The sequence below is a fragment of the Drosophila mauritiana genome, chromosome 3L (assembly GCF_004382145.1).
Source record: "Drosophila mauritiana strain mau12 chromosome 3L, ASM438214v1, whole genome shotgun sequence".
Classification (NCBI taxonomy): Eukaryota; Metazoa; Arthropoda; class Insecta; order Diptera; family Drosophilidae; genus Drosophila; species Drosophila mauritiana.
This window is the reverse complement of record NC_046669.1, coordinates 15133392-15159575: the sequence shown is the minus strand read 5'-3', so window position 1 is coordinate 15159575 and position 26184 is coordinate 15133392. Positions and strand designations below refer to the sequence as shown.

At 41.2% G+C, this 26184-nt stretch overlaps 3 protein-coding genes across 3 annotated transcripts; 1 reads left to right on the top strand and 2 right to left on the bottom strand.

The window, feature by feature from the left end:
- Positions 1 to 254: 254 nt before the first annotated feature.
- On the top strand, positions 255 to 2555 carry LOC117142125 (T-cell immunomodulatory protein). The gene is made up of 2 exons (XM_033306021.1): positions 255 to 558; positions 618 to 2555. The coding sequence occupies exons 1-2, from the start codon at positions 366 to 368 to the stop codon at positions 2216 to 2218; spliced, it is 1794 nt and encodes a 597-aa protein (XP_033161912.1). The 5' UTR covers positions 255 to 365; the 3' UTR covers positions 2219 to 2555.
- On the bottom strand, positions 2265 to 7569 carry LOC117142124 (protein argonaute-2). Its single transcript, XM_033306020.1, has 8 exons — positions 7458 to 7569; positions 7246 to 7389; positions 5151 to 6469; positions 4934 to 5022; positions 4269 to 4878; positions 3149 to 4168; positions 2701 to 3071; positions 2265 to 2637 (listed from the first exon to the last, which is right to left on the bottom strand). Exons 1-8 carry the CDS (start codon positions 7471 to 7473, stop codon positions 2547 to 2549), a joined length of 3660 nt encoding a protein of 1219 aa, XP_033161911.1. The 5' UTR covers positions 7474 to 7569; the 3' UTR covers positions 2265 to 2546.
- A 1108-nt stretch (positions 7570 to 8677) lies between these two features.
- On the bottom strand, positions 8678 to 25799 carry LOC117139482 (cyclic AMP response element-binding protein A). The gene is made up of 6 exons (XM_033301802.1): positions 24731 to 25799; positions 13355 to 13565; positions 11418 to 11923; positions 10869 to 11318; positions 10482 to 10625; positions 8678 to 10390 (listed from the first exon to the last, which is right to left on the bottom strand). The coding sequence occupies exons 1-6, from the start codon at positions 24782 to 24784 to the stop codon at positions 10196 to 10198; spliced, it is 1560 nt and encodes a 519-aa protein (XP_033157693.1). The 5' UTR covers positions 24785 to 25799; the 3' UTR covers positions 8678 to 10195.
- Positions 25800 to 26184: the final 385 nt, after the last annotated feature.

Genomic DNA, 26184 nt, shown 5'->3' with positions numbered 1-26184 from the left:
ACCAGAAAGATTATATAATTAAAGAAATTAATTCGATAAGACTATTGGAAACAATTTTTGCTAATACGAATATTTTATCACATATCTATTAAAAACATATAAGAATAAAATGAAACAATTAAATTTTTCAAATAATGGGATGTCATATATATTTTTAAACAAAATTTTTCTCAAAAAATACTGCTTAAAACGCAGTGGAAACACATTTAAAACTTATCGATTACTGTGCTACGCGACAGTGGATACGCAGTCAACAAAATATCGCTCAGCCCATCTGATTCACTATTGATTTTCTTCAATAACAAGGCAGAGGAAAGTGGACAAAAGGAACACAATTTGGGAAATACAAAACTTGGAAATTCGGAATGACGAGATGCAGCCTTGTATTGGGTGTCCTGCTGGCCCTTGGCAACCTTATTCACGCCAGTGATATCACGGATAAAGTTTTTGCAGATATTAAAGAGGGCATTGTTGCAGCTTTCGGGGATTTCAATTCCGACGAACTCACGGATGTTTTTGTGATTCGCGATGGGATGAGGAGGTTGCAGATACTCTTTGGTATGTTATTGGAGCCGGCAAACTGGATCTCCAAAGGTTTAATTGTCCGTTTTACATAGGGCACTACACGGAGCCTCTACTTAAACTGGGACCCGAGTGCCAGTATGGAGATAAGACCATTGTTAGTGTTATACCCGGAGATTTTGATGGCGACGCCCTAATGGACGTGCTGGTAAACCTGAAGGGCAAGGACGAGAACACCTACGAGGTGCTCATCAACTGGGGCAATACCACCGAACTGAAGTGCTCCAATAAGTCACTATTCACCAGCAAAGGAGAGGTAATGGCCCTGGACTTTAACCGCGACATGATTATCGATTTATACGGACTTGACTCTGTGGGAGTGCGCACATTCTGGATATTCAACAGCAGTAGGCTTCCGCCTGAGCCAGTACACCAAGCAGAACCCACAGAAATCAAGGAAAACTCGTTGAGCATCCCCAATGCAAATGCCTATCTGGATCTGAACGGCGACTTCTTGGCCGATCTGTTCTTGCAGACGGAAAGCTCCTACGAAATATGGCACGGCATCAACGAGCGAGACAAGCAGGAGAATTTCAGCTACCAATACCAAATTAAGTTCCAGCCGATCGGAGGCAATGACTACCACATCGGTCAGACTGTGTTCATGGACTTCGAGCTAAAGGGCGTGCAGAACATTGTGGTTCCGTTTTGCATCCTGTCCAATTGCCGGAACTCCTCAATCATGGTGCATGATGGCACCGACTTTCGAAATCTCCATGTAAACTTCCGCGATCCACAGGGCATCACTTGGGCCTTTGTGCCGCCCGTGTCAGATGATGTTTACTTGCGAACCATTACGGCAAGGAGTGGGGATTTCAACCTGGATGGGTATCCTGATCTCCTGGTTACTTTGCAGCCACTGCATGTGGGTAAGCCAGTGATGCAGACGTTCTTGCTAGAGAACGTGCCTTGCACAACGTGTAACAAGCCGCTAAAGCGCACTTTCGAGGTACGCTGGAACGCCCTTTCGCCAATGGGCAACAACACGGTGGCAGGTGCATTCTACGACTTCTACCAGGACGGTGTGCTCGATGTGATTCTTATTCGAAAAGAGGCAAAGGGCAAATACAAGCCACTCGCTTTCCGGAACACGCTTGACTATGACGCGAACTTTGTGAAGGTGATTGTGCTAACCGGCTTGGATAACAAGCAGAACCCGGAGAGACGCACTCCTTTGGGTAGGAAAAAGCGCACCTATGGCACTAACTTGCCAGGACCACGGATCACCTACAGTACCACTACTCAGGATGGTGATCAGCAGTGCGGCAGTAGCGTTCAACTACCGCAGGCCTCGTACTTTGCTCTGCAACTACCGTATACGTGCTTTGGCTTGGGTCGAACGCCAAATTTCGTGGATCAATTGACCGTAGGACTGGGCAGCAAGTTACGCAACTGGACGCAACTTATACCGAACTCTCAGATCATTGTGGTTCCAAAACCACTAAACGAACCGTCGCACTGGAAGGCTCAGCTTTTTGTCACGCCTAGCAAATTAATTCTGATGAGCGTCGTGGCGCTGGGTGGCACCTGCCTGGTTATCGTCTTCATCATCCTTGTGCTATACATCAAGGAAAAGCGCGAGGATAAACAGGAGCGCTTGCAGGAGTCTCACAGATTTCATTTCGATGCAATGTAAGGTGGTCGCCCCATGAAATGTAAATGATTTAACCAATTAGATGAGCTTTTAATTTTAATATTATTTAATGTTGATTAATATGCCTAAAAAAAGATCGCTCTGTTGAATCCATTATAAGCTTACCAACCCTTTTGAGGTTCTAAAATGCCACAAACAAATAGATAAAAATCTAAAGTAGAACAATATTTGGCGGACCATCTCAAGGTGGCTTTTAAAATCTTAGCTCATCATGGAATCAAAAGAGACACTCCTTTACATAATTTCCATTTGTAATATGGTTTAAGAAATGTGATAATAAAACGATGAAAAATAAGATTCAATAAGTTGCTCAGACAAAGTACATGGGGTTTTTCTTCATGAATTCGGGGACAATCGTGCGCTTTGCGTACTCCTTCTTCAAATCCAGAAACCTGTGGGTGCTGTGACATTACAGAAAGAATTAAGCTCAATGTACGGGTAAAAGCTCACAAAGAATATCATACCCAGTCAGATAAACGCGTCCGCGAGCAGCTACCAAATGAGCTAGATAGGCCGGGGCCGGATACGAGACCGAGCGATTGCAACGAGGGAACATGTGGCACAGGTTGTAGGTCAACTGCTGCAACAAGTCGATGTCAAGATTGCCTGTGTTCTCAATCACATTGTATCGTGTTGGCTTGGCTGTGCCCTGGATGGCCTGGTGGCTGACCATGAAGAACTGCATCTCGTTGGGATGCACAATGGTGCGATCGACCACGGTACCGGGGTCCACGTTGTTGAACCTGTTCGATGGCGTTTCGACGCCGCTGGGAAAGAAGCGAGTGTGATGACGCTTCACCACAATCACGCAGCAAATCTTAGGTTTACAGCCCACCTGTATGTAATAATATAATAATTAACTTATATCTGGTAACTGTTCATGTTAAATAGCTAGGAAATTCAAAAACTTACCTTGTCACAGGCTTGTCTTATATGCAACAGTTCCTCGTTTTTGATTTTCGGAAACTGGCCGTCGCTCACGCCATCTCGGTAATAGAGGATATGATCAGGGTAGGCTTTACGGTACTCCTTATACACGCGCAAGTGCTCCAAAGTTACTGTGTACATGTCCTCGATCTCCTCCAAAGTCCCTCGCTGCAAACGATATTGCATGTTATAACTAGCTCCGTAGGGATCGTGTGATGCTGCTACGCCGACCACACTGGGAATCTCGCGCTGATCGGGAGAGGGATGGGTCACATCAGCTCCCATGTACATGGTGTTCACCAACATCGGCAGTCGAGGATCGTCCTTGATCTTGTGGTTAATGCCGTTCAGCTTGGAGTTGATCTTAAGTAGAATATTTCCAATCGTCTGATCGTTACACTTTCTTTCCACGGTGAACTGCTTAACGCACTGCGTCAAAATCCCATGCTGTAGCTCGGCCTTCTGCTTAATTGTATCGTAAGAAATTCTAGACTGAGGAATAATCACAATTGCCAGATCGTAATGGCTGCGCTTCAGATCCGCGAAAACAGTGTCTAGGCTGCGCTCGTCATCCGTGAACGGTCTGATAGACACCTCAGAATCCAAGCTTATATTGAATGCCTTGCTTTGGGATAATATTTTTCGCCCGAAGTCATTTACCTGGTTATAGGGTATTTTGTGACCACCACCCCTCGAATCACAATACAAGACCGTCCACTTGTGCGCCACGTTCTTCGGCTGCAGAAACTGCATATTATCCATGCGCCACGACCCCTTATTCACCAGACTGAACTTCTTATTATGATATTCAACCTGAGGTGGGTTTAAGATGCGGGTGCTGACCACAATAAAATCGTTGGCAATGCGGATGCCAAAACGACTGATGGTCGGATCCAGGTTGTGCTGGAAGAATTTCATCAAGTTCATGATCTTGCCCTTTCGCACGTTCGTCGATGTGGCTGCGAACCTTATCATTTCGGATACCTGTCTTGCTCCATCCTTGCGCTGTGAAATACATATGTTAATAGGTATGTATATGTAATGAAAATACAGTCGAGGGTATTGAACAGCAAGATATAAATATAAAGGAATGTAGTGAACTCACGTTTAGGGCCTGACCTTCCTCGATGCTACATAGCTCGATGGGCAGCATAACACTCTTTACTGAAGATCCAACGTTCAAGCAATGAAGTTGGGGATACTTCAATGGGTAGTTGCGACTGTGGAAGTAGGACGCAATGGTGACCCTCTTCCCATCGTGTTCGAAGACCTCACTGTTGGCCGGGGCACGAGAAAGTCCATTTACACGGTATATCCTTGGAGCGCTTTGAAACGACTTAGGAGGCGTGTAAACCACATTGATGCCTTTGAGGAACGGCTCAAGGAAGCGTCGCGAATAATCCAAATTCGTTGTATTGTTGATTTTTGCATTTAAACTATATTCCTCCAAATATTGGATCATCGAAATGGGCTTCGGAAAGGATTTGTGCGATATATCTACATTTAAAAATGGCCTATCGCCCAGCATAAAAGCCTGATAAAGACCGACCAGGGCCTCGTATCCATCTTTCAGATCGTAACATTCACCAGGATCGGACATCTTAAAGAAGGAACGACCAACACGAATGGCTTTCTTGTAGCAGGGTGAAGCCAACACAACCTCCATGCACTGCATTGCTCGCATGGGCTTGTCGAAAATCCGGTCTTTCATATAACTGCAGAGGAGCGCGTTTAAAAGGTGTCTTTATGAAAAACCTAATTTATATTTACGTAGTTAACGATTTAAGGTCAATGTTCGAGTCAGCAGTCTCCTTGATTTCGATAGTGTAGCGCAAGGTACGACCATTACAATCTGTCACCTAAAATAATAAGAAATAAAAACAACTAAAATATCATATAATTTATATAACGTTATAATAATTTATAATTTAAAAATGTTATTACTCCCAGTTGTTCATAAGTTAGTACACAATTTCTTGCAACTTACAGTCACTTCCGGATTTTGGGTATTCAACGGCAGCTTATCCACCGAGTAGCAAGAGGCTTTGCCATCAAAGGCAAGAATTGCACCGCCCAATTGGTCCATGCGAAATTGTTCAAATGCCTGCCTGTAAAACTTTTTGGGGCGGTCTGGCATGATCTTCACGTCATAGTGGTATGCCACAGAAGGCATTTTGGACATGTCAAGGTCCAGATAGTTGATGGCTACTTGCCCGGGTCGGCCGATTGTTCCGCGCTTAATACTCCCGGCTGGCTGAGGCGGTAATGGTAATGGGGCAGCCTGCTGTTGCTGAGGTGGTCCACGAGATTGGTATTGGCCTTGGCTCTGGGTTTGGTATCCTCCCTGAGCTTGCTGATTGCCACCTTTTTGACCCTGTGCAGGCCGTCCTTGTGGTCCCTGCTGGTGGCCACCTTGTTGTTGTGCAGGCGGACGCTGTTGGTAGCCACCCGCTTGCCCTTGTCGTCCTTGCTGTTGGCCACGTTGTTGACCTTGTGCAGGCCGCCATTGTCCTTGCTGTTGGTCACCTGAGCCATCCCGAGCCTGGTCTTGTGTTTTCTGTCCTGTCCATCCTTGGAATTTCTGCTGTTGGCCTCCGCCTGAGCTTGTGGATGGCTGTTGCTGAGGTGGTCCACGAGATTGGTATTGGCCTTGGCTCTGGGTTTGGTATCCTCCCTGACCTTGCTGATAGCCACCATCTTGTCGTTGTCCTCCTTGCTGATAGCCACCTTTTTGACCCTGTGCAGGGCGTCCTTGTGGTCCCTGCTGGTGGCCACCTTGTTGTTGTGCAGGCGGACGCTGTTGGTAGCCACCCTCTTGCCCTTGTCGTCCTTGCTGTTGGCCACGTTGTTGACCTTGTGCAGGCCGCCATTGTCCTTGCTGTTGGTCACCTGAGCCATCCCGAGCCTGGTCTTGTGTTTTCTGTCCTGTCCATCCTTGGAATTTCTGCTGTTGGCCTCCGCCTGAGCTTGTGGATGGCTGTTGCTGAGGTGGTCCACGAGATTGGTATTGGCCTTGGCTCTGGGTTTGGTATCCTCCCTGACCTTGCTGATAGCCACCATCTTGTCGTTGTCCTCCTTGCTGATAGCCACCTTTTTGACCCTGTGCAGGGCGTCCTTGTGGTCCCTGCTGGTGGCCACCTTGTTGTTGTGCAGGCGGACGCTGTTGGTAGGCACCCTCTTGCCCTTGTCCTTGCTTTTGGTCACCTGAGCCATCCCGAGCCTGGTCTTGTGTTTTCTGTCCTGTCCCTCCTTGGAATTTCTGCTTTTGGCCTCCGCCTGAGCTTGTGGATGGCTGTTGTCTCAAACCTAGATTTAAAATCGGTAAAGAATGTTTATTACAATAGGTGTATAGGGCTATAGGTTACGTAGATCTGAACTTAAGAGATTAAAAGCAGATCTAACTTTTCAGTTGTTTGCTGCTTCTGCTCAAAGCACAGTTGTTACATTTGATAGTGAAAATTATTTTTTTTAAATATACGAGAATTTTAATTTAGTTATGTTAAGGGGAAATTCAATAACTTTTATATATAATTCACTTTCAAGTTAAATTTGGACCAAATCATTGATTATATTTTTCATCAACAAATATGATACAATATAACAATTTTGTTATGGTGATAGTATGCTTTACTTTTTTTACAATTATTTTATAACAGTAATATGCTTTCCTATGTGCAATGACAATATAACAATTGTAATAATTTTAGATAAAACATCATTTACTAGTCCTATATAAAATTGTTCATTTTCTTTAATAATTGTATCCAATTACATAGCATTAATTCGTATTTGGAAAGTAACCATAAAAACATTATTTGCAGTGATTGTTGTCCTTTTGGTTTGGGGTATTAATTTAATTAAGAGCTACATACATACGAAATAGCTACATACATACATACATACACACATACATAGGTTCTATACAACCACGTCAGTTGAATTGCATCATGGCAGTTCCAAGCAGTTCGAAAACTTCTGGAGCATTCGATTGCAAATGGTAAATACATATAAACATACATACATGCATACATACATATATATATTTTTACATACGCCGAGAATGTATAGCAAGTTGTACTCACTTTGTTGGTTTTGCTGTTGTTGCTGCTGCTGCGGTTGTTGCTGCCGTTGTTGTTGCTGCTGCTGCGGTTGTTGCTGCCGTTGTTGTTGTTGCTGTTGTTGCGGCTGTGGTGCTGCGGCGCTCTCCGGCCCACCTTTCTTGTACTCTGAGGTGGTAATTGGAAATTTGTATATATTTGTATAGCTGTATTGTCCTGCAAGTCGGGCAACTCACTGTCGTTCTTTCCCATGATTTACTTTTGAGGGTTTCGAATTAAGTGCTTAAGAAAACAGATGCAATTTTTATTGCGTTGTTTCACTTTGTTCACAGTCTCTTTTAGTGATGGGAGACCCTAGGGCTGGGTGATAAGTTATTGAGTGACACAGCTGGTGTTTTCTGCTTATCGATTATTGATAGTAACATACGGATTAGGCGGGTTATTCAAGTGGGGATTTTTCTCTACCTATTTTTTTTAATGTTTTGATATATTTTTCATATTAGCCTTGTAAACGTCTATCGATCTGCCAAAAAAAATTTAAAATGCCACATTCACACAAAATTCCATGTGATATTTTTTCATATTTTTATTAGTCTTGTAAATTTCTATCGGTTTGCCAAAAACTTTTTGCCACGTCCACTATTACGTCCACAAGCAGCCCAAAACTACCACGCTTCCAATTTTGAACAATTTTACATTTTTTTCTTATTTTATTCACCAATATTTAATTTGCGTTCGCATTTCCAAAAGCTGAGTAACCGGTATCTGATAATCAAAACGTCACACTGATGTCATTCCTTCTTTTTATATATCGATGTTTCATAAATAATTATTTAAAATAGGAACAAAAAATAATTTACTAGTTTTATTTAAATTTTATTTTGGAAGATAACATCAGTAAGAATCAACCATATTAATCACCACTGATGGAAAACATTAGTTTTATTTTTCCCCCTTTAAGTGAAAAACAATTTTACATTCCTGAAAAAAAGGATTGTTTTCCCTTAGATAATAATAATTGAAAGTACCAGATTCCCGCTGTTTGTATGGTTGTTTGAATTTTATTTGGAATTGCACTTTTACTTTTGCCAAATTACAGCAACCAATCATAAAAGTTTTACAATTTTTTTGGATGTTTTTTCTTGTTTTGTTTTTTTTTCCATTTTCAACGTCAAACATACAATATATGCGTTTAAAATGCTATAGCCAAAAAATAGTAAATAGTCGTACATAATTCATACTTGTATATATAAATATATCATAATGTATATTTCATGTTGTCTTCAATTTGTTTGTTTAACGCTTTATTAATAAATTTTTTTTTGTCATTGCACGAGCGTTTTGATTTTCAACATCGATTTCTGATTTTCGTATTTTTACTAAATATCTTTCTTTTAAAAATGTTCTAACAATTGCACAACTTCGCCCGCTTGATTTATACACACATGCACAGACATACATAGAAATAGCTAAATTATATTTTATAGATATTATCGATTTGATAGGAAATCAACGGGTTACGCTTGAAATTTCCGTTAAGTAATTTTGTGTATATAAATTCAACTAATAAAAACTAGAATGACTCATTCAGAACGCTGCGAAAAGAATACAAAAATATCTGTATAAATATGTATGTATGCCAAAAAATTGCACTAAAACGTAAAACACAAATTGTAAACATAAAAAACAAAATAATTGCTGCGAAATTTGATTAAATTGGGTTATACTCTCAAAATATCCCTTCGGTCAGTGCAGCGCCGTCTTATAATATAAAACTTAACAAACAATAATTCATTTTCATAATTGGCTCGGAAATTGTTTTAAATTGGCCAGGCAACGCGGCAGTTGGAGAACGCAATCGAATTGGGGATACGGATATGGATACGGATGCAGATACGGATACGGATACCCATTATAAATTCGTATGCTTTCCATCTATTGAAACTCCAACTTGACGGCCGCTGGCGAACAGATGATGAAGAGAAACTTAAATGCTGCATATAGACATAGTTCGTTACATAATCCTCCTATATAGCTACATTATGGAATTGTTTAGGTATTTTATCTCGTCGTCAGCTTTCGTTATTCGTTTTGAGAAATATCGTTTAAAGGAACAAGAGTCATGCCAAAGACAGCACAGAGATTGAGCTCCGGGAGTCTTTCGTTAATTCATTCATTCAATCATTATTAAAACATAATGTACATGTCGCCTCCAACTGTCGGCTTAACTCCAATCTGGATTTCATATACAATCAGAGCCTATTTGCGATCGGCTTTCTTTTTATCTTTCTATCGTTCTTTCATTATTATTTTTTTGTTGTTGTCGTTAACGTTTTCATTACTTTGCTGTTTTTTTACGTTTTTGTTTTTGGTCTGTTGATTTCGTTTAATTACAATATTATTATTTAGCTTCTCTTTAGACGCTTTCTGGATTTCTGGCTTCTGCATTTGAGCTTCTCGTATTTGTAAGTGTAATTGTAATTGTGGTTGTTGCTGCAGCTGGTCATTTGCCTAAGCTAGATCAAGTTTATATAACAGGAATGCATGACTAATATACATAGCTTTATAATATAGGCCCTACAAGTAGCTAGGATTACATAAACATTATTTATACGATATTAGTTATGGGCATTCTGGGCATCTGGGGCCCTGCGGAATATTTATTATGGGGGTGCGGTGGAGCAGGAGTGAGGAGGGGAATGTTATACCGCTTTGTGCTATCCAAAAGCCGAATAAAAAATTCATCAGGGTTTCCTCGTCGCATAAATTCATCAAAAACTCCCAGACTGATTAAATCGAAACAAAAAACTAAACTGCATTAAGCTGAACTAAATTGAACTGAACTGAACTGAACTCAATTGACATACAAATAATAGATCTAAAATATAAAACTCAGGAAGGCGGGCAAACAAGAAACGATTCCGGCTACAGAAGCCCCCCGGGGATATCGAGGGGTCCATGTGAATCCGGGTGTTTAGGACTTTTTCACATTGTGCTTGCTAACTAGGGCCTGCAGTTTGTGCAGCTGACTAAGTAGATTGGCATTGGTCTCCTCCAGCCCCTCGAGGCGCTTCTTGTAGTCGTGGTTTTCGGTGACCAGGATCTCGACGCGCCTCTCCAGCTGGTCCATGTACTCCTTCTTCTTGCGGCGGCTTTCCTGAGCAGAGATCTGTAAAATGATGCAAAGTGATATATAAATAAATATGATTTCTTTTAGACGGATGTAAACGATAACGCTGCATCGTTTAGTTTGCACCTACTTTATTCTTAATTTTGCGTCGAATCTTCTTCAGCGATTTCTCCTCGGCTTTGGTTAGGGGTAGCTTCTGCGGAATCGGATACCCTTCGGCCAGCAAAGTGCGTTTCTCCTCTTCCGTCAGCAACAGCGTCCCAGTGGAGCCCTTCTGCAAAATCCAAATTGTCCAAAGAGTTAGTGAGTGATGAATTTCTTGCTAAATAGCCGCAATGACGAGCATAAATTGTTCATGATTTTAAAAAAGATTCTTTGGCATTTTCTTCTCACTTCCCATGACTAATTTTACTTGCTACTCTTAAATCGTCTTACTTGAAGCAGATATTTATTTACGGAAACAATGGTTTTTCATATGGCCAAAACTATTCTCAAAATAACCATTAAACAAACTTACCGGCTGCGAGCTAATCAGCGGCGTGTGGATCGGCTGCCGTGTCGTGGTGACCGTTGAGCTGGAACTGGAACCGGACGCTGATGCGGATCCGGAGGACGAGCGCGTGATGCTGGCAGCGGTGCGGCTGACCCGTACGGATGACTCACCGCCGGCTGGATTGGCCACGGAGATGGAAACGGTTGCGTTCGGCGACAGGGGCGCAAACAGGTGTTCCGGACTCAAGTTACCTTCGGAATCGTCGCTGGGCAGGGAGGATGGTGGCGTCAGCGGGATTCCATAGCCGTGGGCATGCGATTTGCCCGAGCTATTGCTGGTGCTCTGTTTCTCGCTCTTGATCTCCATCTTGGCCAGCAGCAGATTGTCCTGGCCAAGGATTTGCTGCTGGCGCTGCTGGGACTTTATGAGGCTGTTGTTGCTGTTGCTGCTGGCGGTTAGCAGGAGGCCACAGTGCTGCAAGACAAACATTTCCCAAAAAAAATATATAAAACATAAATAAATATGGCAATTAAACATTGTGGGTGGAGTCCTAGTTATGCTGTGTGAACTCACCTTTGGCTCGAATAACATTTCCGACTGCAGGTGGGCCAGATTAAGGCTGAGCTGGTGCTGCGAGCTGCTCGCTTGAGAAGTGGGACTGGCGGGGCAGCTGGAGTCCGGCGACATGGGCTCATCCTTGATGGCCGACTCGTCGATCTCGATGTCGGAGCAAATGTCCGGCGACATGCTGCCTTCCCGCAACGACGACACCGAGGAGCTGCAGTCGTTGTCGTACAGGTGCTGAGGTAGTTGAAAGTGCTCCAGATTGGCCACCACCACGTGGCTCGAGCCGGATCCGTGGTGTGGCTGGTGTGCCTGCAGGCTTTGCAGGCTTTGCAGGCCGGAGGATCGTGTTAGATCCGCGACGGAGGTGTTTAGGGCGGGATTGCTGCTCAGCCGGCTGATGGGCGTGGCGTGCGTGGGCGGGACGTGGAAGGTGAGGCACTTGGGATCGATGGTCACGCGCCCATTGGTCGCCGTCTTCGGTGAAATGGCGGGAAAGCACTCGTCGTCCATGTCTGGGGAAGCATATATATGAAAGTCATTAGAGATTTTAGTTAAAGAGGGTTAGCTATAACAACTTAAGGGACACGTCTTAGGAATCCACAGCAACACTGCGTATTAGTGATCACAAAATGTGAGGTACACTTTCGATAAACTTCACATTAACTGTTAACATTTCATTTCATTATAACCAAACTTTTGCTTATAGCCCCTAAAACCTAAGACTTCATAATGATTAAATATCTTTTTCTATTTAAAAAAATTTAATTGCCTTGGCTTGCGTCAGTTAAAATCGGTCTCCGTTAGTCTCAGTTAATTGTTAATTTTCCCAAAAATAATTAGCTCACAGCCGTATTTGCTCCAACCCCCTTTTTGTTCCATAGACAATGGGCAAAATCAAATAGAGCAATATGTGGGTAAATATTATGGCCAAATATTATTGCTTCTAACCCACATTATTATGCAAGAATTGGGGCTCTTTAGACTGTAGTCTGTAACTAAGCAAACGCCGGATCACTTTCCTTTGCCTGAGCACGCGTCAATTGGCCGAGTTGCACTTGTGTTTGCATTTCATATTCTGTTGTTTCAGTTTTTTATTTTTTTTCTGGCAAAACTTTGGGCCCCACCCCCCGACGCCCGCGTCCGTAAAACTGGCCCAGCACAGTCACAAAAAAAAATTTCGTTTTATTTTATTTACACAGTTGTCGTACAGTTTCCATAAAATTACAAATAATAACAGCACGAAAAAAAAAAGAGAAGCCCAGAACTCAGGCAGGGTAATTATACACAGTTTGCCGTCATACATACGAACAACTGATATCGCGTCAAAGTACAAAACTTCATGCACGAGTACTGCGTTAAATTGCTAAATGCTACCGCGACACTAGAAACAGAACAGAGCGGATCTGAAACTGTTTTTCAACTGTTATTCTTGTCAGCGTTGTTTTCACTGTCTACATGGCCCAAATTAACCAACTGCCAACTGTGTTGGGATTGCTATTCGGGGCTTACAGACACCCCTTCAATAATACAAAAAAAAAAGAAAAAAAAAATGCAATTGGCCGTGTTATCGGTGATCGCTCTGTTTCAATCAGCAATCGTTCAAATTGCATAGGTCCACCTTGATGGGCATTCTAGCATGTGCTAGCATTGTAATGCATTCATATTTTAATATTTTATATTACATGAAAGCCCACCATACTACATCTAATAAACTGTTTTATGATATTTATGAATGCTTGCATGTCTGCAGTCATCGACAATCGATTTGTCCAACTAGGTACGACCCTGTAACTGTTTTTTACTGTTATCCATTCCTAAACTTGGCCTTTTTTACTTTAAATGGCTTTGACCACGTGATTTTGATGACTGTCATTTTACTCTTACTTTGCTAGATTAAATGTATTATAACACGTTATGGCCCATAGGTTTCTTGAGGTACCTACCCTCGATCTTGGCCTGGAGGCTTTTTGGTGAATCGGGCAGGGAGTCAACGTCGCTGCTGAGACTGTAGGAGTGCTCCGTCTTGATCGGCTGTGTGCCATTGAGCAGGGCATCCGAGATGAGCTTGTCGTTGAGTATGACGGTGGGATCTTTGACGTCCCGATCGAACAGCCAGTCGTGCATATCGTGATCGGGGCTGATTTTCAAGGATTCCTGTAACAGTGCAAAATGGGAACAAACAAATGGTTTGCAATTAGTTAATGTACAAAAGTCATTCATAGTCGTGCTGCACAGCGATAGCACGCTTATATAATTAAAACACAAAAACTGAATGCGAAAAACAAAAGTACATCTGCTCTACCTACCTATTTATACCTACATACATATATACGACCTATGGCAAAATCACACGAGAATCGCACACCCAAAACGCAACGCGGCCACTCGGGCCATGCAGATAGCTCAAAAAGTGAAGTATACTGTATAAAAAAACTGATTTCATTTGATTTGATTTGAGAAGTACATATATGTATATATATATAGCGCAGATCCCGAACGGCCCCTGCATATGGTGGCTATGCAATATATTTGTGTTGTCAATCTTATCAGAAGACATTTTACCATCGACCACGCTCGCCGATTCGGACGTACCCTTGAAATAATTTTTGTTGGCCCGGACAATCAGTAGAGGGAACCATTTTGAAGTTATCAATCGTTAAGTCATTATTTTTGGGGACCCGCAAATCAGTGGTGGGAATTTTTCTAGCCTAGCCTAGGTGGGGTACCAGGTATTAGCTTCTAGGTTGGGTAATTGGTACTCGAACTTTATGGGGCTGCGACAAGAGGAATGTTTGGCTGACTTAAGGAAATGGTAATTCAACAGAATCTTAACTTTTAGAAAGCTAACAGGTAGCTTGATACAAAAAAAAAAAAAGGTCCAATGGTTTCTTGCACAGAATTTTGAAAAGAGTTTCGATATATCATTGCAGAAATAGGATTTATCGGGATTTTCCTGAAGGACCCGTCAAAAGCACTCAACGGTCATTGCCCCTGGTTCCATTAGTCGTCAATCGAGTTTTGGGGCAAGTGGTTGGCAAATGGTTGGCACAAATTTAAATTAAAAGTCGCGTGGAGCGCTGTTTGCAAGAGTGTAATTAATTATAATGAACAGGGCCAGTGCTAAGTGTTTTCGATGCCGAGATGAGCACAAAAACCAACCTTGCAAATCACTCACAATCACGATCAGAGTGCAGCACAAATAATCCAAACAAGTTAGCCGTGTATTCTATTCAATTCTATTCTATTTGCCGCCAAAAAGCCCGAAGATCCAAACAGCTCCAGAACATATTTATTTTGAAGCTAAAGCCCGCCCGATGATGTAATCCCGAATGTGCCAGATTTTCGGACTGGATTCGCTTAATTGTCGCCCGCAATCTACGGCAATAAATTGCTGACCCATTTGGAGGTGGCATTTTGTGGCAAATATGCACATGGATACAACTACTTACATATACTTCAGAGTGACTGTCTGTCTGTCTGTCTGCGATAAAGAAGTGCATGTAATTACGCTTTAAAAACACATTTGTATGTAAAATCCCAGCCGAGCCCCACCTCACCAAAGTTCACATTCTAAGCCAAGCCAAGTGGAATCCAGTTTTGGCCATAAAAATAAAGGGAACGTCGTACGGATAAATACATACGCACGCATGTACATACATACATATGTATGTAGGCAGGTACGATTCTTCCCGGTTCTTTGGTTAAACGAATTCTTCGGGTTCCTCCACGAAATCTACCGTAGAAGGAACAAACCGTGAGTCCAAACATTGATTACCGTTTGCACGCATGCATTTGAAGAAATTTGGAATAATTATGCGGCACTCGCAGTTTCGAACGAGGGCGGTTTGATGAGTTTTATCAACGCTATTGTGTCAAGATCAACGTGCTCTACGCCGATGTATGCTCATAGTTGACCCTTAAATTATAGTTTAAGGATTTTACTATAACTCTGTGGTTCATATATTATATTAATATCTCCAATATACAAATTATTTTTTCCCTATGTATTAGAATAAATTTCTATAAAAATCATAATTAATTCCAGTTGTGAGCTGTAGCTCTCTATTTTTTCTATTATTGCGGATTACCTAATAAACAATAAAATGTATTTTTCATGTAGCTCACAAATCACGGAGCGTACGCAAAAATACAGCAGCCCACTAATTTGTTAAGCTCGATTGTGAAAAAAACAAAAATGAGAATTTTTTAAACAAATTCAAGACTTTATGTTTTTCTAAAAACAGATTATAATTATATACGAATCTGACGCTAAGTACATAATGTAAGCACTGTAAATTCGAAGTAAAACCGATAATTGCCAAGTAGCAGCAGTATTAACTGATGTATTTCAACGTAAATACTTTAAACCATAAATTAGCCCCTGTCGTTTATGTATTTATACGTAATTACAAGTTTTAATACCTTACGAGATATTTATTTTTAGCGCATTGTAAGGAGTTTCTTTAATATTTTACGGTGAAGTGCTAATAACGTTTTCAGTAATTAGCCAAAAATGGCAAAGGGCCAAAGAAAGTGCTATAATAGTCAAAGTTTCTCTTGACCAAAAAACCGCAGTCGATGTTTACTGTAATTCGTACATTCTGAAAGCCAACGAAAGTATGGAATAACCGAGAATTAATGATCCGCCCATTATGCTAATACTCGTGGGCCGTCCCTCGCATTTCTTTGCTCTTGTTGTACATTTCATTGGACAATGCATTAAAACACAAATACACAAGTGCTTTCTCCGCATTTTAGCCGTCTCCGCACATCGGGCCAAGAATCAGCAAGCAGTATGGTATATATAGTATACAGTATACTACTTATAAGCACCGAGAAGCGTAAATAAAGTGTGAGTGTGCGTGCCCAGTGTGTGTGTGTGTGTGTGTGTTTATGATGAGTTCAACGAACCTCGGGAATTGTTGAGAATTAGCAATTCTTGAAAAATGCTACCAAAACGGGCAACACAGATACAGGCAAACACACGTACTTCCATTCGAACACACAGATACAGAATACAGATGCCCGGGCGGCAGTCGTACAAATACAAATATATGTACATGTGTATGTATGTATGCCCATCGGTCGCCTGTATACAAATATGTATGTTGCCGATGATGAAAGAAAGAAGAAAGCCAGGAGAAAAATACAACAGAAAAAGACGGCAAAAATGCTCGCAGGCATTTGCTACCTCTTTTGTTAGCTGCTGCGGATCAGGTGGGGGCATCGTGTTCCGGAGGTGGGGTATTACACTGAGGGAAAATGCACACTGCCCCTTAGCAATGGTCATCGTCGTATCTAATCTTTAGTCATGCCAAATCAAAGCCCAATATCGTAGTGCTAAGATAACTTTTGTTTATTTTCAACTCTATTTATGTCAATTCGATCGCAAATCTTATCAGTTTCTAACTTAAATCCAAAGCATTATACTATGGTGAGACCCAAACGAAGATCGTTTAATATGCCACAACGACCTTGCCCGGAAAATGTGTAAACCACTAGGTAAATATGGACATTACGGTCTAATAGTACAAAAATGTATCACTTTTATTTAAAGTTTACCATTTCCCCAACATTTTAATTTGATTTTTGGAATCAACATATATGCAAGTATAAGCCATCTGTGATATTACGATCTAATATTACGCAATCCTATAGCTACTGCAGCTCAGCTTGAAAATATTTCTCATGGTGCACCTGTAGCACCGTTTGTTGAACGTTCCAGGTGGGTTTTTGCCTCCGAACCAACGCCACTTCTCCGATTTGTGTGTTCCAATGAAAGCGCGGCACCACCGGTGAAATGGCTAAGGGCGCCTTCTCAAGTGGAAAGCGATGTGGTGTGGTGTGTGGTGCGATGCTCGACTTGGAGCTCAAGTTGGAGCTGAAGATGGAGCTGGAGTGGCTCTTGGGCCACAAAAACCGCTTGAATGCGGCTAAGCTCGACTTGACTTGACTTGGCCGGGCAATCGATTCGATTGCCTAACCATCGGCGGTGGAGCCTGCGTGAAATGCAGTCATTTGACCCCATTTCATTGGCGATTCACAAAAAAAAAAATAAAAATAAAAAAAAAAATAAGAAAATGAAAACCTGTTGCTCCGCTCGAATGTCACGTGCAGAGAATTGTTCTGCGGGTTTCTCGCACTCGTCACTTGGGATCCCAATCAGGCAGCCACTTTGGAAACGATTAAGGTGGAATCAAATCGAAATAGCCGCCGAAGGGGTTTTCTTTATCTTACGGCATTAAATTAGCATACACACATGGGTGTTGGTGTTGCCTCGCCCCCCCCCACTGTCTTTCGTTTTACCCATTATACAATCTTATTCAAATTTCCAGTCTTCGTATCGGTCTTCCCGAAGAAAAAAAAAAAAAAACGCCAAGAAAGGGTGAAAAAAAGACCCACAAACCATACAATTTCATAAAAATAATTAAACTGGTTATAGTTTGGCTTGGTTTCTCCTCTTTCTTCTTTCTTTTTACCTCTGTATATTTTCATTGGGCTTTACTTTTGCCTTTTCTGGCTGTTTTGTCTATACATTTTTTCGATTTTGCTTTTTTTTTTCGCTTGCTCCACAATTTGGATTGATTAAATAATGTTGCAGCAAGCGAAAACCTTTCACATTTATAAAACTGCAGTCGTGTGCGTGCCGATCATTATGTATGTATCGCCTTTTCTTTGTGTTGCGCACAGCATTTTTTAGCCGAGTCTTTATTTCTTTCCAATTTTTATGCCCAGGCTGCATCATTCGGCGCTGGAGTGTTGGTAAAGTGAAAGGTGCTCCCACAATTCAAAAAGAGCAGAAACCAAAAAAAAAAAAAAAAACGAAGCGAAAAAAAATAAAACACAAAAACACGGATACTGAACTGCCTTTTAACTTGAAAAATTGCTACGGTTTCGTTTTTCGTGAGCGTGGTAATTGGTAATGGGGCTACGATGTAAATGGCCATCGTCGAAATGCCTCTGCTTTTGCCTTGAAAAGAAAGTGCGAAATTGGCCAGGAATGCCGGCCAAAGAATCCGAAGACTTCAAAACAGCTAAAAATCAGAACGCGCAATGAACTCACTCATATTACGTAGCCGCCATGTTGCAGCCTCCAATGCACAGTTAGAGTGTCTCTGAGACTTCCATGACGTAGTGATGGTTATAAATATAACCTGATATGTATAAAAATAGCTGGCGAAAGGGAGAATAGGGCGGATGGGTGGGTGTACATTGCGGGCTTAGCTTATCGCCACCATATGTTTGTGCGCTTTTTTTGCGATGAAAGTACGTAAGCAGCGCGTCTGACGTACACATGAACAATTTGCCAAACGGAAATCACTGTGAAAGTAACCAAAAAATATACTGGGCGAAAAATGCGAATAGGCGGCGCCCAAGGTGGTTAAAAACTGCAGAATCTTCGCTAAAATCCTCATCCCCCACAGATGGTTCATCATTGGGATAGTGGGTGCTCAACGGGGATCTGCCAAGTCTCAGCCTTCGAGACCGTCTAATGCCTTTCACAAAATCGCTGGCGAGCGTCGAAAAGCCAAAATCGTACATCTGCATATATGCAAAACAGACATAACCAATTTGGCAATGCGCGGATGAGTCAGAGAGCTGGGCGACCTTATTGGAGAGCCCATAATGAATTCACTTTCAAGGCTTCTCGGAAAGATAATGCTTGAAAAATGTGCCTGTCGCCGGGTAATTACTGAATTCTAGGCCCTAACTTATGACACTCTAATGGATTTTAATGGAGTGAAGATTGGGGTTTCTGGTGAATCCGATTAGTGCACCCTATTTTGGGATTGCTAAAAATATCATCTAACGTCAGTTGGCTTTTTATATTTATACATATTATTACATTGATATTTCCAAAAGGATGTTTTTTAAATTTGGTTAAAACCTACTTTATGACATTTATTCTAGTTTCTTCATCATAGAAATTCTCTTAAATTCATTGCAGAGATTGTCAGCTGTAAGCACTCTCCCTTAACTTCTCCAAATGAACCTTAAGGCAACCATATGCCAGAATTACAGAATTACGGTAACAGAAGAAAACTCTCCAAAAACATATTTAAAGGGTCTTAAGGTCAAAAGGGTATACAAATAACTTTTTAAAACGGAGTGCAAATAAATAAAAGGTATCGGCCTTCAATGGCCTTTATTTAAAGGTTTAAATAATTACAAAATTATAGTAAGTGATTTTATACATCTAAGAAATCTGTTAAGAAATTTATACATCGAAGAAATCTGTTAAGAAATTTCGGAAGCAAAACCTCTGTTATTTCTTAGGCTCAAAAAATATCGTTTTTTGAATAATTCTATTTTGAGCAATTAAACATTAATCTTAAGTCCTTGAAAACTACAATGATTATCGCTTACTCGCCTGGTGCCAAATAAAATGTCCAATCCGAGGGTGGTCTCCTGGAACCCCGCTCCTTAATCCCTGCTTGAATGCTACATCCATTGCTTCTCCGCCCACAAGAAGCAGCTAACTGTTGCTTCCTTGTTGCCTGTTGCCTGCTGTTACACTTATCGTGTAGCACTTCATTAGCACTGGCAATATGCTGCAGCGCCCACGCCCAGTTTCCCAGTTTCCCAGCTTCCCAATCCCCCAATACACCCCCCCCCCCCCTCGATGAGTGGGGAGAGGGGGTGCGCTGTAACATATTGTAACTTCCGAGCGGGTCCATGAATAATTCACGCTCTTCGGGGCTTTGGCCACAAGTCAACTCCTTCGACATCCTGACATTGACGTCAACAAAACAAAGCGCGAACAGCTGGCCAAATGGCCCAAAGGCCGCCCACTCTTTTGGCCAAAAGAGAGCAGCTACCGCAAGTAGACTAAACCCGGTCGAAAAGAGCAAGCTAAGAGTGGATTTTCCGCGTGGACACTATGGCTGCGCATCCTGCAACGCGCAGCGCGTGTAAGTCCGCATGAATGGCCGACATGAATGGGAAACTATATATATATATATCTATACAAGTGTCTACAGAGAGAGAGGGAAATAGAGAAATAGAGAGAGTGGAGCCATTGAGACTGGCGCACATGTAAACCAATACTATGTGTGTGGGGGCACAAATTTAATTATGCGCGCTTTTTTTTCTGCCTCGGTTTTGTTTTTTTTTTTTTTTTTTGCTCTTTCGCTGGCTCGCCATATGTTTGGACTTTTGGCATAGAAATTGTGTCGCTGGAGCGAGCTAAATTTGCAATAGTCGTCGCTGGGTTTCTTTGCATTCGCTTTGTGCTTTAACCTGTTTTGCAGATTGCAACGCTCCGGCTCATTGGAAATGTCAAAGTTAAGCAATACACAATACGCTGTACAGCGTATAGCCGAACAACGCGGCGTATACGCGATATACGAGATACACAGACGACTGGATAGACCATATTGAAAGTATCTAACGTGCATAGCTCGAACTAGTTATTCAAATATGCTCCCGAGAGTCAAGACTTTTAGCTATCGAAGTTAACAAAATGCCGACACAGCCTGTTGCCAAGCACGTTTTACTGATTTCCGTTTCTTGCTCGCTGGAGTTTGGTAGTAGTATTCTCGTGTGCATTTTAAGTAGCGAGCCACATGCATTTGGCCGTTAGAAAATCTCAGTCTAACCTCAACGAAATGCACATTTGCATTCGATGGCCAGGCAACAGGCCATATAGGGTATCGAATTGGGCGAAAAGAAATTGCTAATACCATTATGCATGCCCCGCGCCCCCGCCACCTTTGTATATTTTGCTTATATAAGCGAAAGTTGGCCCACAAAAAAAGAATAGCTCTAGAAATGTCAGAAATATATATTTGCTTGTATCTCAATGGAAGTGGTGAAAAGTTGCTGACTTCTGGTCTTCTTGTTAATGCTGCACTTTTTCCGCCTCGGTCTTTAACTCTTAACCTCTCACTCTTTCCGTTTTGACCAACGAAATAATTTCGGAAAGTCGATGGTTTTCGACTTTGGTCAGCATTCTTCTCCGAAGGCGAATGCAATTTATTTTGCTCAAGGCAATCTTTTCCGGCAGTCTACGGTTTCGACAGCAGAGCTTCTTCTTGTTCGAGGCCAGCTCTGCGACGATCTTGAGAACGTTTAGTTCGAAGCTTAGCTTTGTTTTCGCTTTCTTTCGAGACACAACCCTTTCTCACATACTAGCCTATATATGAGTGCGCGAATTCTACTTAGCTATTGAGAAGATAAGCTCGTTTCTAAGTCCGCATTAATTAGGCATTCTGTTTCCATGTGCTCGCTTCTCTTATCAACAAAATGTGAAAATTTCAGCAGTAATTTTAGCGCTGAACAGAAATAATTTCATTTTGTATTTTCTTATCAAGGCTGGACCAGAATCGAAAGTCGTTAAGCTGAAACATTGATATCTGTACTTGCACTGGAAACGGTTTGTTTGCCCCATAAACTGTATTCTTCGTAAATTGAATAGAGATCATCGTAAGTAATGTTGTTGGTTTTTCCACCGCCAATTGATTTTCACAGAATTCCCCCGATCGCGAATATATATTGTATGCGTGTGTTTTTCTAGAGCTTTACAGATTCTGCTGTGTCAACTCTTCATTGCTACCAACTGATACTGATAGTCAGGGGAACCACTCCAAGATCTCTCTGAATGAAATGGTAGGGGATTTCTTGATAACACCGATCGGAATCTCGGAAATGCAGGGCACGTGACATTATCGCAGGTCTCTCTGAAGACCAGCTAACCCCAACTGGGACTTTCCCATTTGTTGCCTTTCTGAAGCCTCTTGCCAATTTAATAAAATTGATTATCGACCCGTCAAGTCATTATTTTTGGTTTTTTGTTTTGGTTTAACGCAAGAACAAAAAAATCCCATGGCATCATAATTATTATTTATTTATTATTTTTTTTTTTTTGTCAACAGTTTAAGTGGAAAATGGTGCGCTAAGGCTAATCAAAATTGGGCACAAGTTTACTTTTTTTGTTTTTGCTTTATTTTTTGGTTACAAAATACTGTGAGATAAGATTGTTGATATGCTTGAAGAGGCTTTAGAATGATAGTTTATATTATTAAAATAATGCCAAAATAGAATGCTGATAGGCTTGGGCTAACAAAACAAACGCTTTTGGATCGGATCTTTCAAGGAATTCAGCTATCTAGCCATGGATGATATCTAACCGCGATCTTGATCTCACTTCCCAGGGTATTTGGGCGGCGACTTCCCACAGAAACCGATAATTTCTTGTTATGGGCACACACAGGCATTTGAGATACTTATGAGGTAATTGAGCGCACGCCCCGGGTACGGGTACATTGTACCGCTTACGGCGGGAAAAAAACGCAACGCAAATGCAACAAAACCAATAAAAACTGCACGCGCATTTTCCCGGGCATTGGGCCTATTTCTGTCCCTCCGGCTACATTGTCTACAAGTCGAGTAGTCGCCGGCGCGCATTTATTATCTCCCAATAGTAATGACACTGACGAGCCGTACTCTATTTGACTAGCTGCAAAGTGCAGGCGAAAAAAGTCATTACTTTGCATTTAGACCAGCTGATAGCAGCCTCTTATCAACTCCACATGTGTCCTCCTCCCAAGCCGTAATAGATTCTTTTCTTTTGTGCTCGCCCAGCAGAGCTTCCTCTACACAGCGCGCAAAAGTTGAGAGCGGAAATGTATGAAACATATTATAATAATTTATAGGGTATATAAAGAATAGAATATATATTTGTTTTAAAATTCATAGTGACGCCTTAGGATTTGAACCCGGACCATTTCCAAGAAATGATCACTAACTAAACTACGATCAAAACCGACGTTATTAACTGAAACTGATACAATTATTGTAAGTATCTACTTAATTTGATTTGGATCTGCTTTTTTACCGTGTACAACAGCAAGAACAAGTGAAACGAACGGACTTGGGCTGAATGGACGGGCGGACGACATATATTCATTACTGTTTCCGCAGCGATAAGCAATAGACGACGGCATCTCCATCTATGAGTACTCCGCAAATGGAGCTCAACCCGGCACATTCATAATCATTTCATTATATTGAAACGATTCACGATTGCAGTACGAGTATTTCGAGCTGCGGGGTGATAGTGAATGGAACTTCGAGCACAGAACAACCGAAACAGAAATCGTTCGCTAATGATAAATTTCTTTTAATTTCTTGGAAAACTTCAATTATCATTATCGCCAAGCAACACAAAACAACTTTGTAGGACAGCGAAACTTCTAAGTTATGAACAGAAATGTTTCCTGAATGCCAGATATAGTCGCTGTCGCTTATCAGAAAACCATGTAAATTGATATATTCGAACACAAAAAGTCACTAAAAATTGTCTTTCTCCCAAAACGAGCACGTAACTGCCAAGATAAAAAGCCTTGAAAGCTGCCTTTTCCTTTCGGCACTAGAGGGTTTGTTTGATTCGGTACGTATCTATTTGGCAAAGTTTTTTTCTTTTTTTTTCTGTTGAGTAATGCCATTGGGTTCGGCAATCCAAGAACGTCCTCCACGAAAATGAAACCAAAACTGTGATTCTGGGTGTGTTGTATATTACGGTGTCTGATGTCTGGAAGCCGGGCAGTTCGATTAGATTCTGGTTTTTTTCTTTTCACTATACGGTTATTTTTTTTTTTTTTTACATTCGGATTTTGGTGGTGCGGTGAGCGGACATTTTTATGAGGTGGCTTGGGACAGGTTTGATCGTAGGCCAGTTTGTCGGTGATCGGCATTCTCTCAGGTGATCGCATACATACATATAAATGCGAACCACTTAATATGCAGAGAAAGAAAAGAAAACTGGCTAAATTCCGTGGGACCCTGAGATCGAAATTCGTTTATTCATTTTCATTTTCCCTTCTGAAATCGATCATCATACTTAGAATTCAGCTCATGAATATGCTCACGTTTTTCTCCCCAACTGATAAGCTTAATGTGGGTCATTAAAGTGTTTTTCCTTAGATTTTTTAAAATGCAATTTCGTTTCGTGGAAGCACGACTCTTGCATGTTTAAAATGTATACCGAAATGACTTAATAATCGTATTGAAGATGTCTCTGTAGTCAAAGATCGAAGTTCAAGGGGTTCACCAAGTTTAGTTGCGGCATTGCCACATAAAATTTGGTGAGCTATAATGTACATATAAGAGCTACCTATGTATATCTCGGACATTTTCTTATCGTTGCGTTCGAGTTGTCGGCTTTAACTTTCACATACTCGTATAGCCCATATCAAGCATACCTGCTGTAATAAAAGGCCTCAAGTATCAATGGTTCTGTTCTGACTGATATAATATGGGGGTACAAGTTGCTTTTCGCATTTTTATTTGTGCTCTGGAGTGGTAATTCGAACACTTACCGGATCTAAGTCGGAGTCCCATATATCTTTGAGGTCGCCATCGTAGAATTCCATGGTTCTTTGGGGTTGGCGCTAGTCAGATGCGCTCTAAGAACTCTTTTAGTTGGTTTTTGTTTTGCGGTTCGGGGATGGTATGGTATGGTATGGGGTTTGGTTTAATTCGGTTCCACTCGGTTGCAGTCACACTAATTTTTCTACTTTAACCCACTTAAGAACTGTCTTCTTATAATTTTTGTAGTTTATGGTATTATACTATTATTTTCATACGATTTTGCTGACTGAAAGGTGGCTCTTTCTCCGCTCTTTCTCTTTCTTTATACTTTATCTTCTTTATTCCTCGTGCTCTCTTCTACCTCTCTTTCTCTTTTATTTTTTACTTTACTTTTTTCCGTAACGAACAGTTCTGGGTGATGACTGTTGGTTGCTTCTTTATAACACTTATTAAGGGGAAACCTGTTGCTTCCAGAGAATGTTTTCACTTGACATTGTTATAGTCTGCGTGTGTGTGTGTGTGTGTGACTTTTGCGTTTGTATGTGTATACCGGGCATTCATTCGTATTGGTTGTGTGGTATTTGGGGTGTATCTGTGTACGGATCTAACTTGGTTTACAACTGTCGGCTGGATTTAACTTGTTGCATGCGTTTTTCTCGTCGGATTATATTTGGCGTTAACATTAATTGAATTATTAACTTTTTCCCGATTCGGAAACGAAACACTCGATTTTCATAGAAAATAGTTATTATATGTATGTTTAGATTCAACGTTGATAACCATATAATTTAAGTTTATTTGATTTTTCTTTTCGCTGTACTGTGTTTTGGACTCGATTACGATTTCAATTGATTTAATTGAATTTTTTGATGTGTTTTGTGTGTGGATGGGCAGTAAACCGCTTTTGAAATGGCTTTGCTCGGCCCGTGTATAATAGCATTTAATATGTGTAGTTAATATCGTTAACTTTAGCAATAATATTTGTATGTTTGGATGTATGGGATGGTAGCACACAATTAGAATAAACTGTCCGTAGTGCGACTGCAGCCAAAAACGGTACTAAACTAAATGTCGGTGAAATTCTTGTGAATGCGAACGAACGAATCGAAACGTCAGCCCTCTGCTGACGTCGCTGCCGCTGCTCTGTCGCTCTCTTTTACTCTACAACGCTCTGTCTCTCTTCCGCACGTATAGAGCTCTCTTTCCGTCTATCTCTTTGTCTCTCTCTCTCTCTCTCTGCGTTTACAATGCCGGCAATTTCAGAATTTCATACAGAAAACCTCGAACAATTGATACTTTTTGTAATTAAAATAAAATTTAAAATGTTAAATTAGGATATGATTTATTGATGTTTCCTCATCAAAAAGAGAATATACATGTTAAAATGAATACTGTTATACATAGTAATTCTCAATCAAAAGCAGAAATCTTAAAGATATTTTTAGTATGTCTATCAATACCG

Coding starts and splice junctions, on each gene's coding strand:
- LOC117142125 (XM_033306021.1), top strand. CDS start 366: ATGACGAGATGCAGCCTTGTATTGGGTGTCCTGCTGGCCCTTGGCAAC. Junction 559..617: donor GAGGTTGCAGATACTCTTTG/GTATGTTATTGG, acceptor CGTTTTACATAG/GGCACTACACGGAGCCTCTA.
- LOC117142124 (XM_033306020.1), bottom strand. Junction 4,879..4,933: donor GACCTTAAATCGTTAACTAC/GTAAATATAAAT, acceptor GCTCCTCTGCAG/TTATATGAAAGACCGGATTT. Junction 3,072..3,148: donor TAAGACAAGCCTGTGACAAG/GTAAGTTTTTGA, acceptor TATTACATACAG/GTGGGCTGTAAACCTAAGAT.
- LOC117139482 (XM_033301802.1), bottom strand. CDS start 24,784: ATGGAATTCTACGATGGCGACCTCAAAGATATATGGGACTCCGACTTA. Junction 11,319..11,417: donor AAATGTTATTCGAGCCAAAG/GTGAGTTCACAC, acceptor TTTGTCTTGCAG/CACTGTGGCCTCCTGCTAAC. Junction 10,626..10,868: donor CGCTGATTAGCTCGCAGCCG/GTAAGTTTGTTT, acceptor TGGATTTTGCAG/AAGGGCTCCACTGGGACGCT.